The sequence below is a fragment of the Orcinus orca genome, chromosome 19, assembly GCF_937001465.1.
Source record: "Orcinus orca chromosome 19, mOrcOrc1.1, whole genome shotgun sequence".
Taxonomy (NCBI): domain Eukaryota; kingdom Metazoa; phylum Chordata; class Mammalia; order Artiodactyla; family Delphinidae; genus Orcinus; species Orcinus orca.
The window spans coordinates 12,445,845-12,464,080 of NC_064577.1; the positions used below are offsets into that span (position 1 = coordinate 12,445,845).

The 18,236-nt window shown below is 49.9% G+C and overlaps 2 protein-coding genes and 5 non-coding genes across 7 annotated transcripts; 4 read left to right on the top strand and 3 right to left on the bottom strand.

Annotated features, from left to right (window-relative positions):
* On the bottom strand, positions 1-5,133 carry TMEM107 (transmembrane protein 107). The gene is made up of 5 exons (XM_049701516.1): positions 4,227-5,133; positions 3,992-4,059; positions 3,789-3,889; positions 2,940-3,036; positions 1-2,713 (listed from the first exon to the last, which is right to left on the bottom strand). Exons 1-5 carry the CDS (start codon positions 4,311-4,313, stop codon positions 2,644-2,646), a joined length of 423 nt encoding a protein of 140 aa, XP_049557473.1. The 5' UTR covers positions 4,314-5,133; the 3' UTR covers positions 1-2,643.
* LOC117200426 (U8 small nucleolar RNA) lies at positions 1,767-1,903 on the bottom strand. The gene has a single exon (XR_004482004.1). It is a non-coding gene; the product is annotated as a U8 small nucleolar RNA (small nucleolar RNA).
* An 8,514-nt stretch (positions 5,134-13,647) lies between the features above and the next one.
* On the top strand, positions 13,648-13,719 carry TRNAW-CCA (transfer RNA tryptophan (anticodon CCA)). The gene has a single exon. It is a non-coding gene; the product is annotated as a tRNA-Trp (tRNA).
* Positions 13,720-14,135: 416 nt separating this feature from the next.
* TRNAS-GCU (transfer RNA serine (anticodon GCU)) lies at positions 14,136-14,217 on the top strand. The gene has a single exon. It is a non-coding gene; the product is annotated as a tRNA-Ser (tRNA).
* A 245-nt stretch (positions 14,218-14,462) lies between these two features.
* On the top strand, positions 14,463-14,536 carry TRNAT-AGU (transfer RNA threonine (anticodon AGU)). The gene has a single exon. It is a non-coding gene; the product is annotated as a tRNA-Thr (tRNA).
* Positions 14,537-14,933: 397 nt separating this feature from the next.
* TRNAI-AAU (transfer RNA isoleucine (anticodon AAU)) lies at positions 14,934-15,007 on the top strand. The gene has a single exon. It is a non-coding gene; the product is annotated as a tRNA-Ile (tRNA).
* Positions 15,008-15,660: 653 nt separating this feature from the next.
* On the bottom strand, positions 15,661-17,511 carry BORCS6 (BLOC-1 related complex subunit 6). The gene has a single exon (XM_004266871.3). The coding sequence runs from the start codon at positions 17,428-17,430 to the stop codon at positions 16,375-16,377; it is 1,056 nt and encodes a 351-aa protein (XP_004266919.1). The 5' UTR covers positions 17,431-17,511; the 3' UTR covers positions 15,661-16,374.
* Positions 17,512-18,236: the final 725 nt, after the last annotated feature.

An 18,236-nucleotide genomic window follows, 5' to 3' on the forward strand; every position in this document is an offset into this window, starting at 1 on the left:
TTCTTTTTTTTTTTTTTTTTTTTGCGGTACGCGGGCCTCTCACTGTTGTGGCCTCTCCCGTTGCGGAGCAACAGGCTCCGGACGCGCAGGCTCAGCGGCCATGGCTCACGGGCCCAGCCGCTCCGCGTGGTTCTTCCCGGACCGGGGCACGAACCCGTGTCCCCTGCATCGGCAGGCGGACTCTCAACCACTGCGCCACCAGGGAAGCCCGAAGATTCTTTTTTAATTAATTAATTAATTAACTTATTTTTGGCTGTGTTGGGTCCTTGTGGCAGTGCGTGGGCTTCTCATTGTCGTGGCTTCATGGCTTCCCTTGTTGCGGAGCATAGGCTCTAATGCGTGTAGGCTTCAAGAGTTGTGGCTTGTAGGCTCCAGCGCTCAGCCTCAGTAGTTATGGCTAATGGGTGTAGTTGCTCCGCGGCATGTGGAATCCTCCTGAGCCAAGGCTCGAACCCGTGACGTTGCAAAGGTCCACCTTTTTTTCCTCGCGGACAACCTGCTCCCTTTTTTCTCTGCTCCAGCCACACTCGAGGACCTCACTCAAACAGCTCCTGAGAAGCAGCACTCCTGCCACCTTCGGCAATTTCATCACTCCTTCGTAGCACCTGTAAATCGCCTCTGCAGCTTTTATAACAATTTAGAACTAAACTACTCTGGGAGTACCACACACTTCTGTCTCTTTCCATGAGCCGCAATATCTGTGATGGCCGAGGATCAAACATCTACTCCCTCAGTGCCTACTACAGCATACAGTACTAGTATCCATAAAGAAGCGCTGCCAGAAAACAGAGAGAGCTAGGAAAAAGTTATCTACGTACAGGAATCACCTGCAGGGCATCACCAGAAAACATCTCCTTGCATGTGTTTTTGGCTTCCCTGGTGGCGCGGTGGTTGAGAGTCCGTCTGCCGATACAGACGAAGGCGGGTTCGTGCCCCGGTCCGGGAAGATCCCGCATGCAGCGGAGCGGCTGGGCCTCTCAACCATAGCCGCTGAGCCTGCGCGTCTGGATCCTGTACTCCGCAACGAGACAGACCACAACGGTACAACGGTGAGAGTCCCGCGTACAGCTTAAAAAAAAAAAAAAGGCCTGGACTCCACCTTTTAAAACTGAAATGTACGAACAAAACTTTCCCAACACACAACAACCCTTCTCTTGAAAACGTGAGCTTGCAAATAAATATACTCACCCCATGACAAGACCAAACCTTCGACTCCTGTAGTTTTCACAACACCTAACAGCGCGTTTCAATAACTTCTTTTTGAACGTATTCTTTCTATAAACTACCAAGCAAAAACAGGGTACTCTTACCTACACTATCGACTGAAAACAGAAGCTTCAACAGGTTCTTAAAAGAAAAATTCCACTACAAGGGAACTCCTAGCAGAGCGAAATTAAAGATTCGAAACTAATACTGCCAGAATAAAACCATAACAAATACAGAAAACCCACTCCTCAAAAACCCAAGGACACATAACACGTCATTAGAAACTTAAAAAATAACATTAACCAGCACCTACTACCGTAGTATTTAACATATACCTAAGAATTACCGCTACACGACCTCTCCAAAGAAGAACAAAAAAAACTCTAAATTTTCTCCTTCCAAAAAATACATCTCATTACTAACAAATCCCAAGAAACTCTTGTGCTCTGGACACGAATAACACGTCGGTTTTTTCTCTCAATAAGCATACCATACCGCTAAAAACACTTAACTATTACCCGTGGAAAGAACCACACTACAGATAAAGATCGTCAGAAAGAATCAGAGAGGAGCAATCAGGATGTTGCAAAGCCTGATTACGCACAGCCGTTAATCACGAAATCATGCGTGCTCCAATCATCATATTCCATTCTGCTCTCCAAAAGGAGAAACAGGTAAGGATTATCCTACCTGACGATACAGAAAACTGTGGGGCATTCCGTACTCTGGGAAAAAGATTCCACTTTCAGCGAGGGTGAGAACCCAACACGTTACCCTGAGCAACCTAAAGCTATCTAGGTTCTTCCATTTCTGTTGCTACATTTATTTGCAGATGTTATAAAATATATTTTTGCATTTGGCGTCAAAAAAGCATAGGCTAATTCCTCCCAGAACGCTCCACTCACTTAAGAGCCTGCTGTCCTACCCGGCCGCCTCACTTTATTTACATATCCCCGCCCACTCCCTTCCGCCAGAAAGCTACCGTAATAACCAAAATAAAAGCGACATCTAGTATCTTAGAGTGCAAGACTGTTCCGTTTCTATAGTAGATTGGCCACCCCAATTTTCTCCTGAAATTTTTATGTCTTGATCTATCTTTTTTTTTTTTTTTTTGGCCACGCTGCGCGGCATGCGGGATCTTAGTTCCCCGACCAGGGATCAAACCCGCGCCCCCTGCAGTGGAAGCGCAGAGTCCTAACCACTGTACTGCCACGAATTCCAGTAAGTCTTGATCTTACCCTAAAATATATTTTTTTTACAAAGAATTGTAAACAAAACTCATAACTCCAGACTCGAGAGACAATTACCCTAACACTGACATCCTCCACCAAATGCAGTTTTAGGGGGAGGGCTGAAGTCTATGGTTCCCTTCTTCCAGGAACGGTGAGTGGTCCCTCGCTTCTCCAGCCTTCATCCCTACTTCCAGTCACGAAGGTATCAGAAAGGTTTCTTTTTCAGCCCAAAGACGCTGATGAATAATGCTATTTCGGTGACGGCTGGGATGGCACTATGGAAGGTAGGTGATAGGTTCAGGGCCCCTTCCAATAAAAACATCCAAATCCCCAAGCCAGCAATCCCACCCCCAAAGTGTAGGAGTGGGGGACCTCAAAAAGACCACGGGATGTTGAGTGGATCTGATATCTTATACATGGAGTAAAGGGCTGGGTAGGGGAAACCTTCAGATTTAAAGTAAACCGTCCTTCCCCGTCCTCAAACATTGGGTGCTACCATACCTGCAGAAGACAAAAATGTACCAGTACGTGGTGCACTCCCAACGCTCAAATATGAAGAAGGATAGGGCCACAGATGCACTACAGTGAGCCCCAATGGCTTGGGAACGCACCAGAGTCAAGGAAAGCCTTTGGATCAATAGGTAGTGATGGGCCAGAAAAGGCCAGTGGTGGGACTGGCATCTGCATTCTGGTTCACCTCCTGGAGAGCAGGGCACCTCTTGCTCCCTTTACCACACTGCAAAGGCCAGAGTCAGCAGCCTTGACTTCTGAGTTTTAGGACTGCCATGTGAGTGGAGGCCAGAACTGAGCCTGCACAGCTGGGGCCCCAAGCTACCGCCACCCCATATCTATCAGGTGAAGTAGTAGGCTCCCCACCTACTCCAAGCACACGGGAACGCTCACAGTGACATTATACACCCTGCTAGAATCACTCTCCAGCACCCTGGTCCTCCCCGTCCACTATCCCAGTGTCAAGAGCCTTCCCTGATCCATCTTCCTCAGTCTCTTCTGCATTCCCATAGTGCTTCACATCTTTACACATCCTATGGCACAGTGCTTATCACACTGAATTACAGATGTCTGTCTGTGTGTCTGCCTCTTCCTCAAGATAGAAAACTGTGTTTTACTCCCATTTTGAGATCTCCAGTGCCTGACGCATAGCAGGAGCTTAACAAATGATCAAAGATTGTATTAAATCTTCTACATTACCTAAGAAGATCTCTCAACTGGAGGGATTCTGTTTGCCTGCTAGGGCAAACACCACTGTGCCAGAAAGGCCTAGTTAGGTGGCTGAAGGGCGTTAAGATGGAAATGGGCCGTACAGGAAAGGTGCACAAGTAGAAAGGATACAGATGAGGCTCTGGGTGCTGTTGAACATGGAAACTCCTGAGAAGAAACCGGCCAGCTCCACTGCAAAGAGGGCCAGGGTGACAGAGAGCGCTGCCACCAGCCTGTAGAAAGGAAGGGAGCTGGCTTAGGCCTTCTGGCCTTTTTCTAACACCCCTTCACTCCCACTACTGCTTAATTCTGACCACCCTGCCCCAAGTGCTCACTGCATGTCCTGCTTTTCATATTCCTCAGGGGTAAACTTGAGAGGCAGGCAGGCCTGGATGTTGCTGTCCTGGGGAGCAGGGCAGAAAGAAAGAGAAGTTGAAAGAGGGTCGGGCGGCGGATGGCGGGGGAATGGGAAGACCCCACCGGGTAAGGCCCCGGGGGAAAAGGTGCGGTGGGGCTGGGACCACCCCAAGGTGGGAAGGGGGGCGAGAGGAGGGGGGCCATGGGTCTTACCCGCGACCAAAATAAGGTGATGACGACCACCAAATGCGCCAGGAGCGTCAGAAAGCGAGAGGGCACGAGTCCCGAGATCCGACCCATGGCCCCCTGGGTAAGGGTTACCTCCTGGAGCAGAGGCCGTGGTCTCTGGGACTGGAAGCTCAGGGAGGGCCACTCCTTAAGTCTCCAGGCTAGCCTACAAAAATTCGACGTACTCCGCCTTCCCGCTCGCGCCGGTGCCGCCCAGTTGCCTTGGTAACCGCATAAGCGGGGGCTACGACGGGAATCTCTGAAAATATCGCGAGAGCAGTAAATTATCGCGCCGCGGAGAACCCCCAGAGGATCGCGGTAGGGGTCCTCTGTACCTCATCCCGGCCGGGTGCGGACAGCCAGCCGCCTCTCCGCGCGCAGCCGAGCTGTCGGCACCTGAGAGTGTGCGCCGGTGGCGCGGTCCCGCACTGCCGACTCTGCCCGCGCAGCCACGGCGAACGGAAACCCGCCCTGCCTAGCCCAGGACACTCCTTCCTACCCGGATGCCCACGCCGGGAGCCGCCCGGCCTCCAGCCCCCGCTGCGCTGCCCAGGAAGACTCTCCGGATACCACTGTCACCGCCACGCCGGCCTTAGGGCATCGCCATGCCTGAGGCCTGGACACTCTCTTTTCTTCCATCCTCCGCATCCGTTTAGCTTCCACCTGCCCTGGGCCGAACTTGGAGAGGTGGATGCCCCTACGTTGTCCGGCTGTCGTTTATTCTCCCGGAGTCCCTGGTTGTCGGCGGACAACCGCTTGTCGGCGGACAAGGTTCATACCTGAACCTTCCTTGATTCGGGTTCCCCCCAACCAACTCCCCAGACAACTTGCTCAGATTGGTGAGGGATTTGCAGAGTGCAGAAAATGGCCCGCTCTCCTGAACTAGGGTGTGGATGAGAGACTTGTTTAGGGAAGGGAGTGTACGAGAAAAGGGGGTGGAGCGGGGAGTGGAGGAAGAGAATGAAACCCTGCGTCCCTGGGAGGCAAGGATCGAGGGCGGAGATGCAGACCCCGCAACGATTTCCTTATCTCTTTGAGCTGTGGGCACGACTTAGCCCAACTACAGTCCAAGCATCTCTCACTATCGCGACCTCACTGACCTTTGGGCCTCAAAGGGGATCCCTGCAGAACGGAAAGTTCTCGCCCGCATTCATTGCTCACAGTCTAGTCACAACCTCGCAGGGGCCTCCCTACCCACTTACCAGATCATCTCTCTTCCTACTGTCAAGAATAATAATGGATAAACATCTATAGTAAGAATAGAAAAGAGTTTTATTTGAACCAAACTAAGGACTAGCCCGGAAGCCCACTTCCCACATCACTCTGAGAAACTGCTCCAGGGAAGCATGGTTTCCAGTACAGTTTTATATCTGGTCAGAATAAAGAACATTAAACAAGTAAGTGTTACATTTCTTCATGTTTTTTTTTTTAAAAAAGAACAGACCATGAGTACACAGCAAGTCAGTATGGTGTTGGCACCTGGGAAGGGAGTCATCATCAAAAGAGGACCAGCATTGGCATCCCAAGATGCCATGTTTATTTTTAACATGGACATTCTTTACTTCTGGTCAGTGTGCCCTTTTCTTTAATAAAGCAGGTGTACAATGTATGTTTGATAGGCCACAAACAGGCTGTTTTAGTTAGCATAAAATTCAAGTTAGGGGCTTCCCTGGTGGCGCAGTGGTTGAGAGTCCGCCTGCCGATGCAGGGAACACGGGTTCATGCCCCGGTCCGGGAAGATCCCACATGCCGTGAAGCCTGCGCGTCCGGAGCCTGTGCTCCGCAACGGGAGAGGCTACAACAGTGACAGGCCCGCGTACCGCAAAAAAACAAAAAAACAAAAATTCAAGTTAACTCACGTTTAAGCCAGAATGACTTCCCCATACCTCAATATGTGAACATTTCTTTTATCACTACTCTTCATCTCAGTGCTTCTAGGAGGGTCTAAACTACAAACCCTAGAGGCATTTTTTATTTCTTCATTCATTCATTCAACAGATATTCATTGACTAGCTATAAGTCCCAGGCACTGTGCTGGGCTCATGTTCTTGAGGAACAAGTCAGAAGTGTCTACATTCCTGGGGTCAGAGAGATCGACGACAAACAGGCAAACAAATAATATATCTTCATGATAATAAGTGCTGTAAATAAAAATTTTTAAGGGAAATATTAGAATAATGTGATCAAGGAAAGTTTCTTTGAAAATGGGTCATTTGTTCTTAAACTTTGTTTTAGGAAATGTGGCCAAAAATGAGAGGAAATGCTTTTCTCTCTTCCAGGTCCCCAATGTAATAAATGGATTTCCTTTTTTCTAAACCAGTGGGTGAAAAAATTCATAAGTCAAAGAGACAGTCAAAAGATGTTTCCTCAAGGTCATGAAAGACAAAAAGATGTGACAAAAATGGGCAAACGACAAGGTCCTGCTGTATAGCACAGGGAACTATATTCAATATCCTTGATAAACCATAATGGAGAAGAATATCTATCTATCTATATATCTGAATCACTTTGCTTTACAGCAGAAATGAACACAACATTGTGAAACAACTATACTTCAATAAAAAAAAAAGACGTGCCAAATTTGACATGAGAAATTTAATGTGTGATCCTAATGGATCCTGGATCAGGAAAAAATTTTTTTTATTACAAAGGACATTAGTGGAACAACTGGCAAAATTTGAATAAGGTCTCTAGCCTAGATAATAGTACTGTATCGGTGTTAATTTCCTGAGTTTTTGATAATTCTACTGCCTTTATGGAAGAGAATGTCCTCGTTAGAACTTTTCCCTGGGAATAGAAAGCCCAGGACTTAGCCACGCTCCCCCAGACAGTTCATCGGGTCTGACTATTCACAGGTGAAGGAAGCACTGTCCTAGAGTGAAAGTAGGAAAGCCCATGACCCACTTTTGCAAGATTCTCCAAGGTCCCTGGAGCAAATAGAATGAACAGAAGGAGTCAGCTGTATGAAGATCTGGGGAAAGAGCATTCCAGGTCAGGCACAGCAAGTGCAAAGTTCCTTAGGTGGGAACAAGCCCAGTGTATTTGTTGAACAGAAAGGGAGCTAGTGTGTCTGAAGCCCATAATGGAAGGGGAAGAAGTGATCAGGGCGAGGTGGGATGGGTAGACAAGGGACATGGCCTTGCAGCCATGCGGAGGGACAGGCTCAGATTTGTATAACATACATAGATGACTTTGGTTGCAACATGGAGAATGGATTTTAAGATTTTAAGCAGAAGGTCTATGAAGAAGCCATGGTGTTATCCAGGAAAGATAGGATGAGATTGGACCAGAGTGGAGTCAGGGAGGTGGAGTGAAGTGGAAGGTATCTAGAGATCCTTAGAAGATAAAGTCTGAACATGGGGCTGTGGGTGGATGAGAAAAAGGGAGCAGTCAAGGATGACTGCTAGATTTTGGGCTCCAGCAGCTGGAAGTTTGGGGTATTCTGCTCATAATAGCCTTCCTGCCTAGGGGACCTATAGATAGTAAGAACTGGGCAGTCACAGTTCACATTGTGAATTAGTAAACAGCAAGCATTTAGGTCTGTCCTGTCACTTTCCATGACCTTGGTTCAGGGAAGCCTGCTCTACAGTCTCACAAAAGCGAGTTTTGGAGCCACCCTGTGGCCATAGGAGGTATTGCTGGTGACCAGGTGTCCTTCCCCAGGGGGCCACTCGTCCCAGGGCTGGAACTCACATGTCCCAACATTTGAACTGGTCATAAAAGAATTTAGAAAAACATTTTTTAAATCACAGAAATATTCAAATATATGTAAAGATAAAGAAAAATAAAGAAAACCCCATTTGAAGCCTACCGTTCTGCTTCAGCAATTACCAACACATGACCCACATTTTTTCAGCTATCCTCTCCCTCCCAGTCCCACTGGGTTATTTTGAAGCAAATCCCAGACATCACGAAATAATTCTGTTCAGGAGGAAGAAATTTCCCCCCATCTCTCTTGAGTTCTTTTAGCTGATCTAATAATTACGTTGACACAAGACATTAACAGGAGGAAAAAAACAATTTAATCATACACAGGGAAGTCTCATAGAAATGGGACCACCGAAGTGACCAAAGCAGGCTGTTTATATATCATTGTTTGACAAAGAAATATTATTTGTGAAGATTTAACAAAGGGGCTTGTGCTAGGGGTAGCTGACTAATGAAGACATTTGTTACACAGCTTTCTTAGCCTTAAATTTCCTCATTCTGGTGATGAAATAAAATTTATATTTTAAGGCAGGACAAGAGAAACTAAACATAAAATTCTCTCTGTGTGTTTGTTTGGGCCTCCTCCCTCTCTCCCTAATGTGCAGTGTGTATCTGCATTACACATTAGCCAGAGCTCCTCAAAGACAGAAGTGACTGCTCAACTGTAAAGATCAATTTTCCCCCCTTTCTTCTGATGCTAGTAGTGTAACTTTTTTTTTTTAACTTCTTAAAAGAATAGCATTCTTTCCCAACTCTGTAGGGCGTCATGGTGACTTGCCGGTCACTTTGTAAGTGCTTACCTGGACTATGTACCTTGGTGAACTTTATGTAATACATCAGTATGTCATTTTGATGTACGATCCCTTGTCTTGAAAATGCATATGACTGTGCCTTGGACTTTTAACAGGCAGCACATCATGCTTGCTTGTCTCTCTTTTTCTGGTTTTTAATCTGAGCAGTGGGTTCAGGTGTAGTCAGACTGAGGCAACCACTGTAAAGTTCCCCATCAGTTTTTCACCTACTGGTTTAATTAATCGTCACTGCCTAGCTCCATTATTTCAAGGGGGGGTTGCAAACTGGGGATGTCCTAATTCTATCATTCCTTCTGCATTTGTCACCTGGGATTCTCCTGTAAATAAGAATGTGCCCTTATCGACTCATTGTTTACCATGAGATACAGGTCATACAGGAAAGGTTGGATAAATGTGTGATTTTCATTCCATTAGTTACCAGTTTTCAGAATAATGGTTCCCCAGTATCCTCCCAAAGTGACTAATTAGTTGTTTTTAGTTGTTAGATTTTAACATCTTTTGTGTGTTTCAGTGCATTGCAGTTGTTTTGCTCTTTGAGTCTCAGATTGTCTCAGTCTGGGGTCAGCACTGTCCAACAGAACTTTCCATGATGATAGAGATACTCCACATTGTCTCTGTCCAGTATGGTGGCCAGCTAGCTCCCTGTGGCTACTGAACACTTGAAATGTGGCTATTTGGACTAAGGGACTGAATTTTTAAAATTTAACTTGATTTCAATAGCCCCATATTGAATAGCCACCCTAGTGGCTACCATATGTAGCAATGCAACTCTGGACAGAATAATTTATTGGTTTCTAAAATTTGGAAACTGAAGGTTTCCCTGGTGGCACAGTGGTTAAGAATCTGCCTGCCAGTGCAGGGGACACAGATTCAAGCCCTGATCCAGGAAGACCCCACATGCCGCGGAGCAACTAAGCCCGTGTGCCACAACTACTGAGCCCACGAGCCACAACTACTGAAGCCTGAGCGCCCAGAGCCCGTGCTCCACAACAAAGAGAAGTCACTGCAAGGAGAAGCCCATGCACCGCAATGAAGAGTAGCCCCGGCTCGCTGCAACTAGAGGAAGCCTGTGAGCAGCAACGAAGACCCAACGCAGCCAAAAATAAATACATACATTTTTTTAATGATAAAAAAATAATACAATTAGAAAAAAAAATTGGAAACTGATAGGATGAATGGAGGAGATTTCAACATCAGAGAGTACTCTGGATAGTAACACTGGACTAATCATACTTCTCATTTGCTGCAGCAACTCTCTGGGCCTAGAGATCAAGTCCATGTTCCCATTCCCTGGTACCATATTCACTGACTCAACCTCCCCTCCTAGCAACAGTTTCCACCTCACTCCATGCTCTTCAACTACCCAGACTCCTTCCTCTACAAGCCAGTCTCTTGTCCACTCTAGTACTTCTGCTAAAGCTATCCCTCACTGAGTTCACAAGTGCTTATTAAATACATACCATAGTCCTGGGTGCTAGGAATGCATATTCCCTACTCTTGAGTAACTTAGAGTGTAGTAAGGGAAACAACTGGGCAAAAAATTAAAAGGCGGCATTTTAAGTGTTACCTTGGAGGAGATACAGGAAGGACCTCCTTCCCCAGGTGGGGGAAGAATTGGGGAAGAGAGAGCTTCTCAGTTGAGTCTGGAGGGGTACATAAGGGTCAGCCAGGTAAAGAAGGACTGAGAATATTGCCAAACTCAGGTTTGGCTAAAGCCAATACTTGAGAGATAAGTGTTGGCTGGAAAGGAAAGCTTGCTTTATTCAGGAGATCGGCAACCTGGGGAGAAGGTGGACTCACGTCCAAGAACCAACTCTGAAGATTCTGCTGGACCATGAAAGTTTTTAAAGGGAGATAGGGAAAGCTAATTGCAGGTAATCATTAGGGGAGGGGGTCGTAGTCTTTGTTATCTTCCACTGTGTTCAGACTTTCTTCTGATTCGTTGGTGGTAAGGTAACAGGGCGGTGTTCCAGTAATATTGTGCTCAGCCTGAAGTTACCATCCTCCATCTGGGTGGGGGTCTTTGTTCCTTCAGATGAGCTCAAAGATATACTGTTATATACTTTCCTTGAGGAGGAACCAGGACCCTGCCCCATGCTGCTGCACTATTGTTTCTTGACTGCTCCTCCTTTGTTTCTACATTCCCTTCCTTCCTTGATTAGCAACTATTAGAATCTGCCCTTTTGGTACCCAGGGAAGGTCAGGGAGGTTGAATGAAGCCTATTTCCTGCTAATGGGGAAACAGGGCACAAGGAAAATTTGTGCCCAGGAGGGCCCCACAGGGTCCTGCTCCATTTCAGAAAGACCATCAAGCAATACCAGGGACAGTGACACAGAGACAGCTGTGACCAAGGTGAGTTTAGGTGACTGTAAATAAGGCAGCAGCGTTGGCACACGGGACGGGAGGAGGCAGTGGCTGAAGAATCATGCAAGGACTAGAGAGTTATGATAACAACAACCATAATAATTGAGTGGTGATTACCAGCCATGTTCTAATAATTATCTACTATAATCTTTACTATTTTAATCTTTACTATTTTAATCTTTACTATTATAATCTTTGCTATTTTACAGGTAGGGACATTGAAATACAGAGAGGTTCAATAACAAGCTCAAGTTACACAACTAGTATTAGCAAAGCCTGATTATGAACGCTGGCAACCTGGTTCCGGGACCCACATGCTTAAGAAGCACCTGGCCTTGGGGGTCCAGCCAATAAAGTAGTATTTGAACCCGAAGGTGATGGTGAAACAGGAGGGAAGGGGGCAGGGCACAACCGTTAAAAGAATGACATAGGGCTTCCCTGGTGGCGCAGTGGCTGAGAATCTGCCTGCCGATGCAGGGGACACGGGTTTGAGCCCTGGTCTGGGAAGATCCCACATGCAACGGAGCAACTAGGACCGTGAGCCACGACTACTGAGCCTGCACGTCTGGAGCCTATGCTCCGCAACAAGAGAGGCCGCGATAGTGAGAGGCCCGTTCACCGCGATGAAGAGTGGCCCCCACTTGCCGCAACTGGAGAAAGCCCTCGCACAGAAACGAAGACCCAACACAGCCATAAATAAATAAATAAATAAATAAATAAAAAAGAATGACATAGTCGTTGAGGATACGACATAAAATGGTTAGAACCAACTAGGTCCAGGATGGCAGAAGATTCCACTTCCAGAAGACCTTGAGCCTCATTATAGGCTCACTGTAATACACTAGCATACGCTAAATAACACCCACAGGCGCCATGGCAGTTCCCAGGCCAACCATAAAAGCACGAAAAGTGGGTGGTGGCCCAATTCCTGGAAATCCCCGCCCTTCCCTAAATAGTTGGAATAATCCTCCCACTCGTTAGCCTGTGAAATTACCCAGCCCATAAAAACTAACCACCCTATATATTGGCAGCTCTCACTTTCTGAGATGGCCCACGTTCCATTTATGGAGTGTGTATCTCTCTCAATAAATCTACTTCTTACCTATCACTTTGCTTCTTGCTGAATTCCTTCTGTGCTGAGACAAAAAGAACCTGAGCTTCGTAAGTCCTGAGAGGAAGTGTGCAGTTTCAGCTGGGAGACTATGGGTTTGAGTCCCCTCCTAAGCGAGAGATTGTGGATTTGAGTCCCATCTGAGGTGCGACTGGATGCCAGTCTCACCCAAGGTGCGGGGTTTCAGAAGGATGACAGGGTCAAGTGAAGGTGTCCAGCAGGCCCTAGACATCTGAATCCAGAGGCTTCATTGGGATTGGGAGTGGGATTCAGGAGTCCTCAGCACACAGGTGATGGCTGACTCCAGGGAAGGTGTGTAGCATGAGGACACAAGACAAAACTCCTAGCAAAAAGGACAGAAAAAGAGACTAGGGGGGAGGGCGAGAGGCTAGGGGAAGGTCAGCAGACAGCAGTGTCCTGACAACCAAGGGAGAAGGCTCTTAAAAGATGTTGCCAAGTCAATTAAGGCCAGGCTCCTCAGCGGGCTTTGACCTGTCCCTGGTCCCTGATAACTTTCGGGATGGCCCTTATGCAAAAAGTGCAGGCATTCGGCTTGGAAGGAGTGAGACACAGCCGGACTTCTTTCACCATATTGGCCCCTTGAACTCCTCTTACCCTTCAAGAAGCAAATGGGGGGTCTCTGCAAGCTTCTGGTATCACTCTTCAGAAGTTCCCAGCTCTGGCTCACCTGGGGAGCTTCAAAAGATACCTACATTTATGGCGATGGAAATCAGAACAGTGGTTGCCTCTGGGAAGGGAGCGGCGGGGATTGATTGGGAAGGGACATGATAGAACCTTCTAGGGTGAAGGAAAGGTCTTCTTTCTTTGTTCTTTGTCAAAACTCACCAAAATAAACACTTAAGATCTGTGCATTTCATTGTAGGTAAATGATTCCTCGGAATTGTCAAAATTGACAGTTATTGATGCCGGGGTTCTACCCTGCACCTTTAAATCAGAATCTCCAAATCTGGGGCCTGTGCTTGGCTATCTGGAAGGTCCCGCAGGCGACTGTAGTGTGCAGCCCGGGAGGAGACCGCCGCTGGGGGAGCTAATCTCTTGACCCTACGCGCCCGGAGCTCTGGCACTGCTCCACCACATTCCGCCTGGTATCCGTCCTTCCACAAATTTCTGTGCCAGTCCGTCCCCGCTGGACTGTGAGCTCTGGGTCCCCCAGGGAACCAGCTCTGGGCCGCCTGCTGGTCGGCAGGAGGCCGGGAGGCCGCAAAGCCGTGCCCTGCGGGGTGCGGCGGGCCCTGCGGGTCCCACGATGCTGGAGGGAGAGCGCAGGCACCACGCCGCGGGATTTTAGAAGTTTCGGAAGGCCCTCGGCTCTTGAGCCTCGATCGTCGGGACCCGTCAGCCTGACCGTCCAATGGTCATAAGGGGACATGTCCAGCTGTATGGGCGGCGGACCTCGTGGCGCAACGGTAGCGCGTCTGACTCCAGATCAGAAGGTTGCGTGTTCAAATCACGTCGGGGTCAGCTTCCCTCTTTGTAAAATTCTGCTCACTTTTCTTTATTCTCATTTTCAACCCGGTTGGAGCCCCATTGCGCAAGTCAGAAAAGAAGCTCTTCCTAGGCGCCGGAAGGGGAGGGTCCCGGCTCGAAGTCGCCCCGTCGGGGGAGCGCAATGATGTCGCGGTAGTTTTTGTGGTAGATCCGGGTACTGTAAATCTGGGCCGATAGCGGGTCTCCTGAGGACTGACGCACGCTCTGTACCGCTCAACCCAGAGGGTCTGGCGCTGGCGCAAGCTAGAAGGTCGCTCGGTAACCAGAGCTCTGCGAGCCGCTGGGCGAGATTTCTCGGGACTCACCTCCCTTCGCGACGTAGTTGGGCTCACGCTTACTCTGAGAAGAGTCCAGACCCCAGAGAGGAGATCCTAAGTGACTTTCTCGTGGACGAGGTGGCCGAGTGGTTAAGGCGATGGACTGCTAATCCATTGTGCTCTGCACGCGTGGGTTCGAATCCCATCCTCGTCGGTTTGCGGTTGCTGTGGCCTGCCTTCGATTTTTATAATCCAAGAATTTCTCTTCTTACCTTCGGTCTGCCAGGATTCAATTTCTGTGTCGCCCCTTCACCCTCTCTCGGTTGCGGCCGCGGATTTCGTCCCTTCTACCCTGTTTTCCAGTACGGCCAAAGGTTGGTGAGGAGGCACCCTGGCATTCAGTCACCTGCCATAGAACTGACCTGGCCAGGGAAACGAGGTGGAAAAACATATAAGTCGGGCGCCGTGGCTTAGTTGGTTAAAGCGCCTGTCTAGTAAACAGGAGATCCTGGGTTCGAATCCCAGCGGTGCCTCCGAAGGTGTCAGTTACCTTTTGCAAACACCGCAAGGAAAGAGCTGTGGGCATTTGGCGCTTATATACATAATTTTCCACATCTCTTTGGGAACCTGCTAGTTGCTATCAGGCGGCCTTTTCTATTTCCGGTTGTGTGCGTCAACGCTACGTGCATGTCGTCAGTCTTAAGCTGTATGTTTGCACCTCGATCTGCCGCCAAGCACCATAGTGGCATTATTGTGCTTGTCAGTGTTTTGGCTTGGATGTTGCTTCCCGAAACGATAAGTGATTCCGTTTTCGTATTCTGTTTTCCTGTCTCCCCAAACAATCTTACCATTTTAAAATTTTCCTGAAGGGAGGACTGATCAGTAATTTGTATTTTACATAGATTCATTTTTTCGAGGCCACTGTCAGCTGGCCGGTTAGCTCAGTTGGTTAGAGCGTGGTGCTAATAACGCCAAGGTCGCGGGTTCGATCCCCGTACGGGCCAGTAACGTAACATTTTAAAAATGTGTACTGCTAATTTCTTGTTGCTTAGGGAAGGCTTGTGGAGCATTTCTAATACCGGAACTTTTCACACCCCAAAGAGAAACGTGCTTAAATTCTTTCCGAGTCGTAGTGTCTTGAGAGAGCAGAAAAGTTTAAGGAAACTGGATCTCTTTCTGTGATCTCTGTTTCCAAATCTCCTGACCATAACGGGGGGCTCCTGGAATTTACTATGTGACGGTAAATGGAAGGCTGTCCGGGATTGTAACAAAGATTGTTTCAGACCATACATATGGCACTGATCAGCAGAGTGTGAGAAATGGGGTCAAGAAAGGAGTTAGCAAGTGTTTCCACTCTTTCTCCAGAGCCAAGATGTCCAGTTTGCCCGGGAACTGAGAAGACGACCCTTTCCCTTTCACTTCTGGATCACCTTGCTTCTGATTCTGCTTTTACTGGGTCTCTGAGCCCAGATCTGTGTCTTACATTTCCCCTCCGTTCTGCTGTTCAGGAGCAGGAAACATATCCTTCCCCATGTGGCCTGGGACCCCCACCCCACTCGCAGCACCGGCCCCAAGAAAACTCCACGGAAAGACTGACCTTCATGCCCATACCTTTGGCTCATCAGTCCCTTAACCCCACACAGACAGAGTCTCACCCTTAGCAGCAGCAGCACTTTAATTCCACAAAAACTCAGAAAGCCAAAACTGATTAGAACACTCCACAACAGGTGGGCTTCAAACCCAGCAACAATTCTGTCTGAACCCTGAGAGCAGTGAGACCCCTCCCAACTCACCCCCTCTACCATGCAATACATTCCTTCTAGCTCCACCCAGGTTATGGCTGGGGAAGTGCGAGGGCAGGGGGCTAGAGGGCAGAAGCAGGGGGTTATCCATCTGTAAGTGTGCATCCTTGTCTGCATGGTGTGTGGCCAAGGACCCCTCAAGCTCCCACAGCCCCTGGCACCTGAGATGTGACCACTGGAGGTCAGGGTGGCCACAGTGGGGCTGGAGCCTCCCCTGTTCTCCTTTCTTGAGAACATATGGCAGTCATGTCTCCCAAGCCCAGACCTAAAGCCCTGGCTTCCCAGAGATGGTGCTCTAACTAGGGAAGAGAGTTGGGAGAACAAGGTAGCTGCAGATGGCCAACTGAATAGAAGCAGAGCATCAACCCCACCCACCAGGAGAGGCTTTAGAACTTCCCCGTGTACACCTGCATAAGGCCCAGGTAGTGGTCGCGGGCCTACTAAATGTATCTGGAAGAGCCTCCAATATACAGGCCTCCCCTCAGCGGGCAGGTCCCACCAGGGCTCCCTGAAGAGTCCTTAGGATCCTGCTGGACCCTGGCGTTGCCAGGCCTCTCCTGCCCTCCCGGTCACTTGCACAGGGCCTCCAACACCTCCAGGGTGCGTCGGATATCCCGGACTTGGCGCGCCAGTCCCTGAACTGGCTGCAGAGCCCTCTCCAGCTCCTCACAGCGTGCCAGCAGGGTGTACATGCCCTTGATGCTCATGTCCACAGCTTCGCCTAGGGAGTCCACGGCATCACGGTAGGTCTGGATGCAGCCCACGCTCAGCGCTGTCAGCTCCTGCACCGCACCACCCAGCCCGCGAAGCAGACGGTCCACCCTGCCGCCCAGCTCCCGACTCAGCCTCTCCAGGTCCCGCAGCACGTCGGGGTCGATGGGAGGAATGGCCGGAGTGGGTGGGGGCGCCGAACAGGGCCGCGCAGGGGCAGGAGGCGGGGGTTGAGGGGCGCCGCTCAGGCGGATCTTGAGTTGCAGGTTGTTGGCGACAAAGTGGGTGAGGTCGCCGTGGCGGCTCACCGTGCCCTCGAGCTCCAGGGGGCTGGATATAGTGGCGCGCCGCCCGCCGCCCGCGCCACACTCTGCACCCCCTGAGGACCCGGCGCCGCCGCACGCCCCGCTCAACCCGTCCAGACTGCGGCTGTCCTGAAGGCGGCTGGAGAAGGAACGGCCAGCCCTGCTGTCTGCCGCCGCCTCGTCGTCGTCTTCCTTCTCCTGCTCAACATCCAACCCGCCGCCTCCAGGGCTCCCTCGACGGCAGACGCCCTCGGATGCAGGCCTGTCCTCAGGGTCCTTGCGCCGGGAGGACGCATACGGGTCGTTTTCGGGACCCGGCGCCCCCCGGTTGCTCCCTGCCCCAGAAGGCGTCCCTCCGCGGCCCGGCTCTTCCTCCGGAGCCTCCCATTCCGGCGAGTGGACGAAGCTGCAGCTCGAAGTCTTCGGGGACGCCCTGGGGAGGCGGCTCGCGCCCCCAACGTTCTCGGCCTCTTCCTCCTCGGACAACCGGAGGCCTGAGGGCGGCTCAGAGGCCGTTCGGCCCGGGCCGCCGCCGAAGATCGCGGCTTGCTGTTCCCCCAGAGCTAGAAGGCCTGCTTTGGGCCCAGGCCGCCCCCGGGGCGACTCCATACTGCAGTTGGGGGCAGGAGCCAAGGAATTGGTTCGCCCCGGCTCAGGAGGCGTTGGCGGCGCCTTTAAGGGGCGTTGTAGAGGCGCGCCGATTGGCCTTGGGCTCACAATGGTCAGGACGGAAAGAACACTCTGATTGGTCCCGGCAACCAGGAAGTCCCAGGAGAGGAGCTGTTATTGAACGACTGAACGCACGTGAGAACCAGCGGGGTGGAAAGAAGGCGGTGACAGCTGCGCTCGTCGCCCCGCCCTTTCAAAAAGTTGAGGGGGCAGATCTTAAAGGTGAAGATCCTGAAATAACGGAGTCCTCCGGGGGCGGGGCTAGGGCTCTTTCCGCCCACAATTGTCACGCCCACAATTGCTGCTTAACAAACACTTATAGTGCGGACCAGAATTGGGGTTCCTAGGAGGTTTTTGGGATGGAAGTAGTATATCCTGCTTGGACCGTCGGGATTCAACCGCAACTATTTGATCAGGAAGGATGAAACCAGAATTCTCAGCAGATCTTGAATGGTTCGTTCCATCGTCCTCGGCTAACAGACCGAGCAGATGAATTGCCCAGAACGACTCACAGTGGACAGCGAAGCGGGCTTTTAAGGGCTTTCCTGTGTATTTGGCACTCTGTTCTCTGTCTCCTGTCCCCTCCAGGTCTGAGTCTCTCTCCTCTTGGAGGATGGTATGTGATTTTGCCACTACGTAAAATATTCAATAAATTAATAGCCCTGAAGTTCAGAGCCCTGGTACCATTCTGATCTCATCTCTTCCTTCTCTTCCCCTCACTGGTCCTGCTGTAGCCACCCTGGCCT

Excerpts from the sequence above, each read along its gene's own strand:
- TMEM107 (XM_049701516.1), bottom strand. The coding sequence starts at position 4,313 with ATGGGTCGGATCTCGGGACTCGTGCCCTCTCGCTTTCTGACGCTCCTG. Across the intron at positions 3,890-3,991 it reads TATGAAAAGCAGGACATGCA|GCTGGTGGCAGCGCTCTCTG; the intron begins GTGAGCACTTGG and ends TCCTTTCTACAG. Across the intron at positions 2,714-2,939 it reads TACATTTTTGTCTTCTGCAG|TGCCATCCCAGCCGTCACCG; the intron begins GTATGGTAGCAC and ends TACCTTCCATAG.
- BORCS6 (XM_004266871.3), bottom strand. The coding sequence starts at position 17,430 with ATGGAGTCGCCCCGGGGGCGGCCTGGGCCCAAAGCAGGCCTTCTAGCT.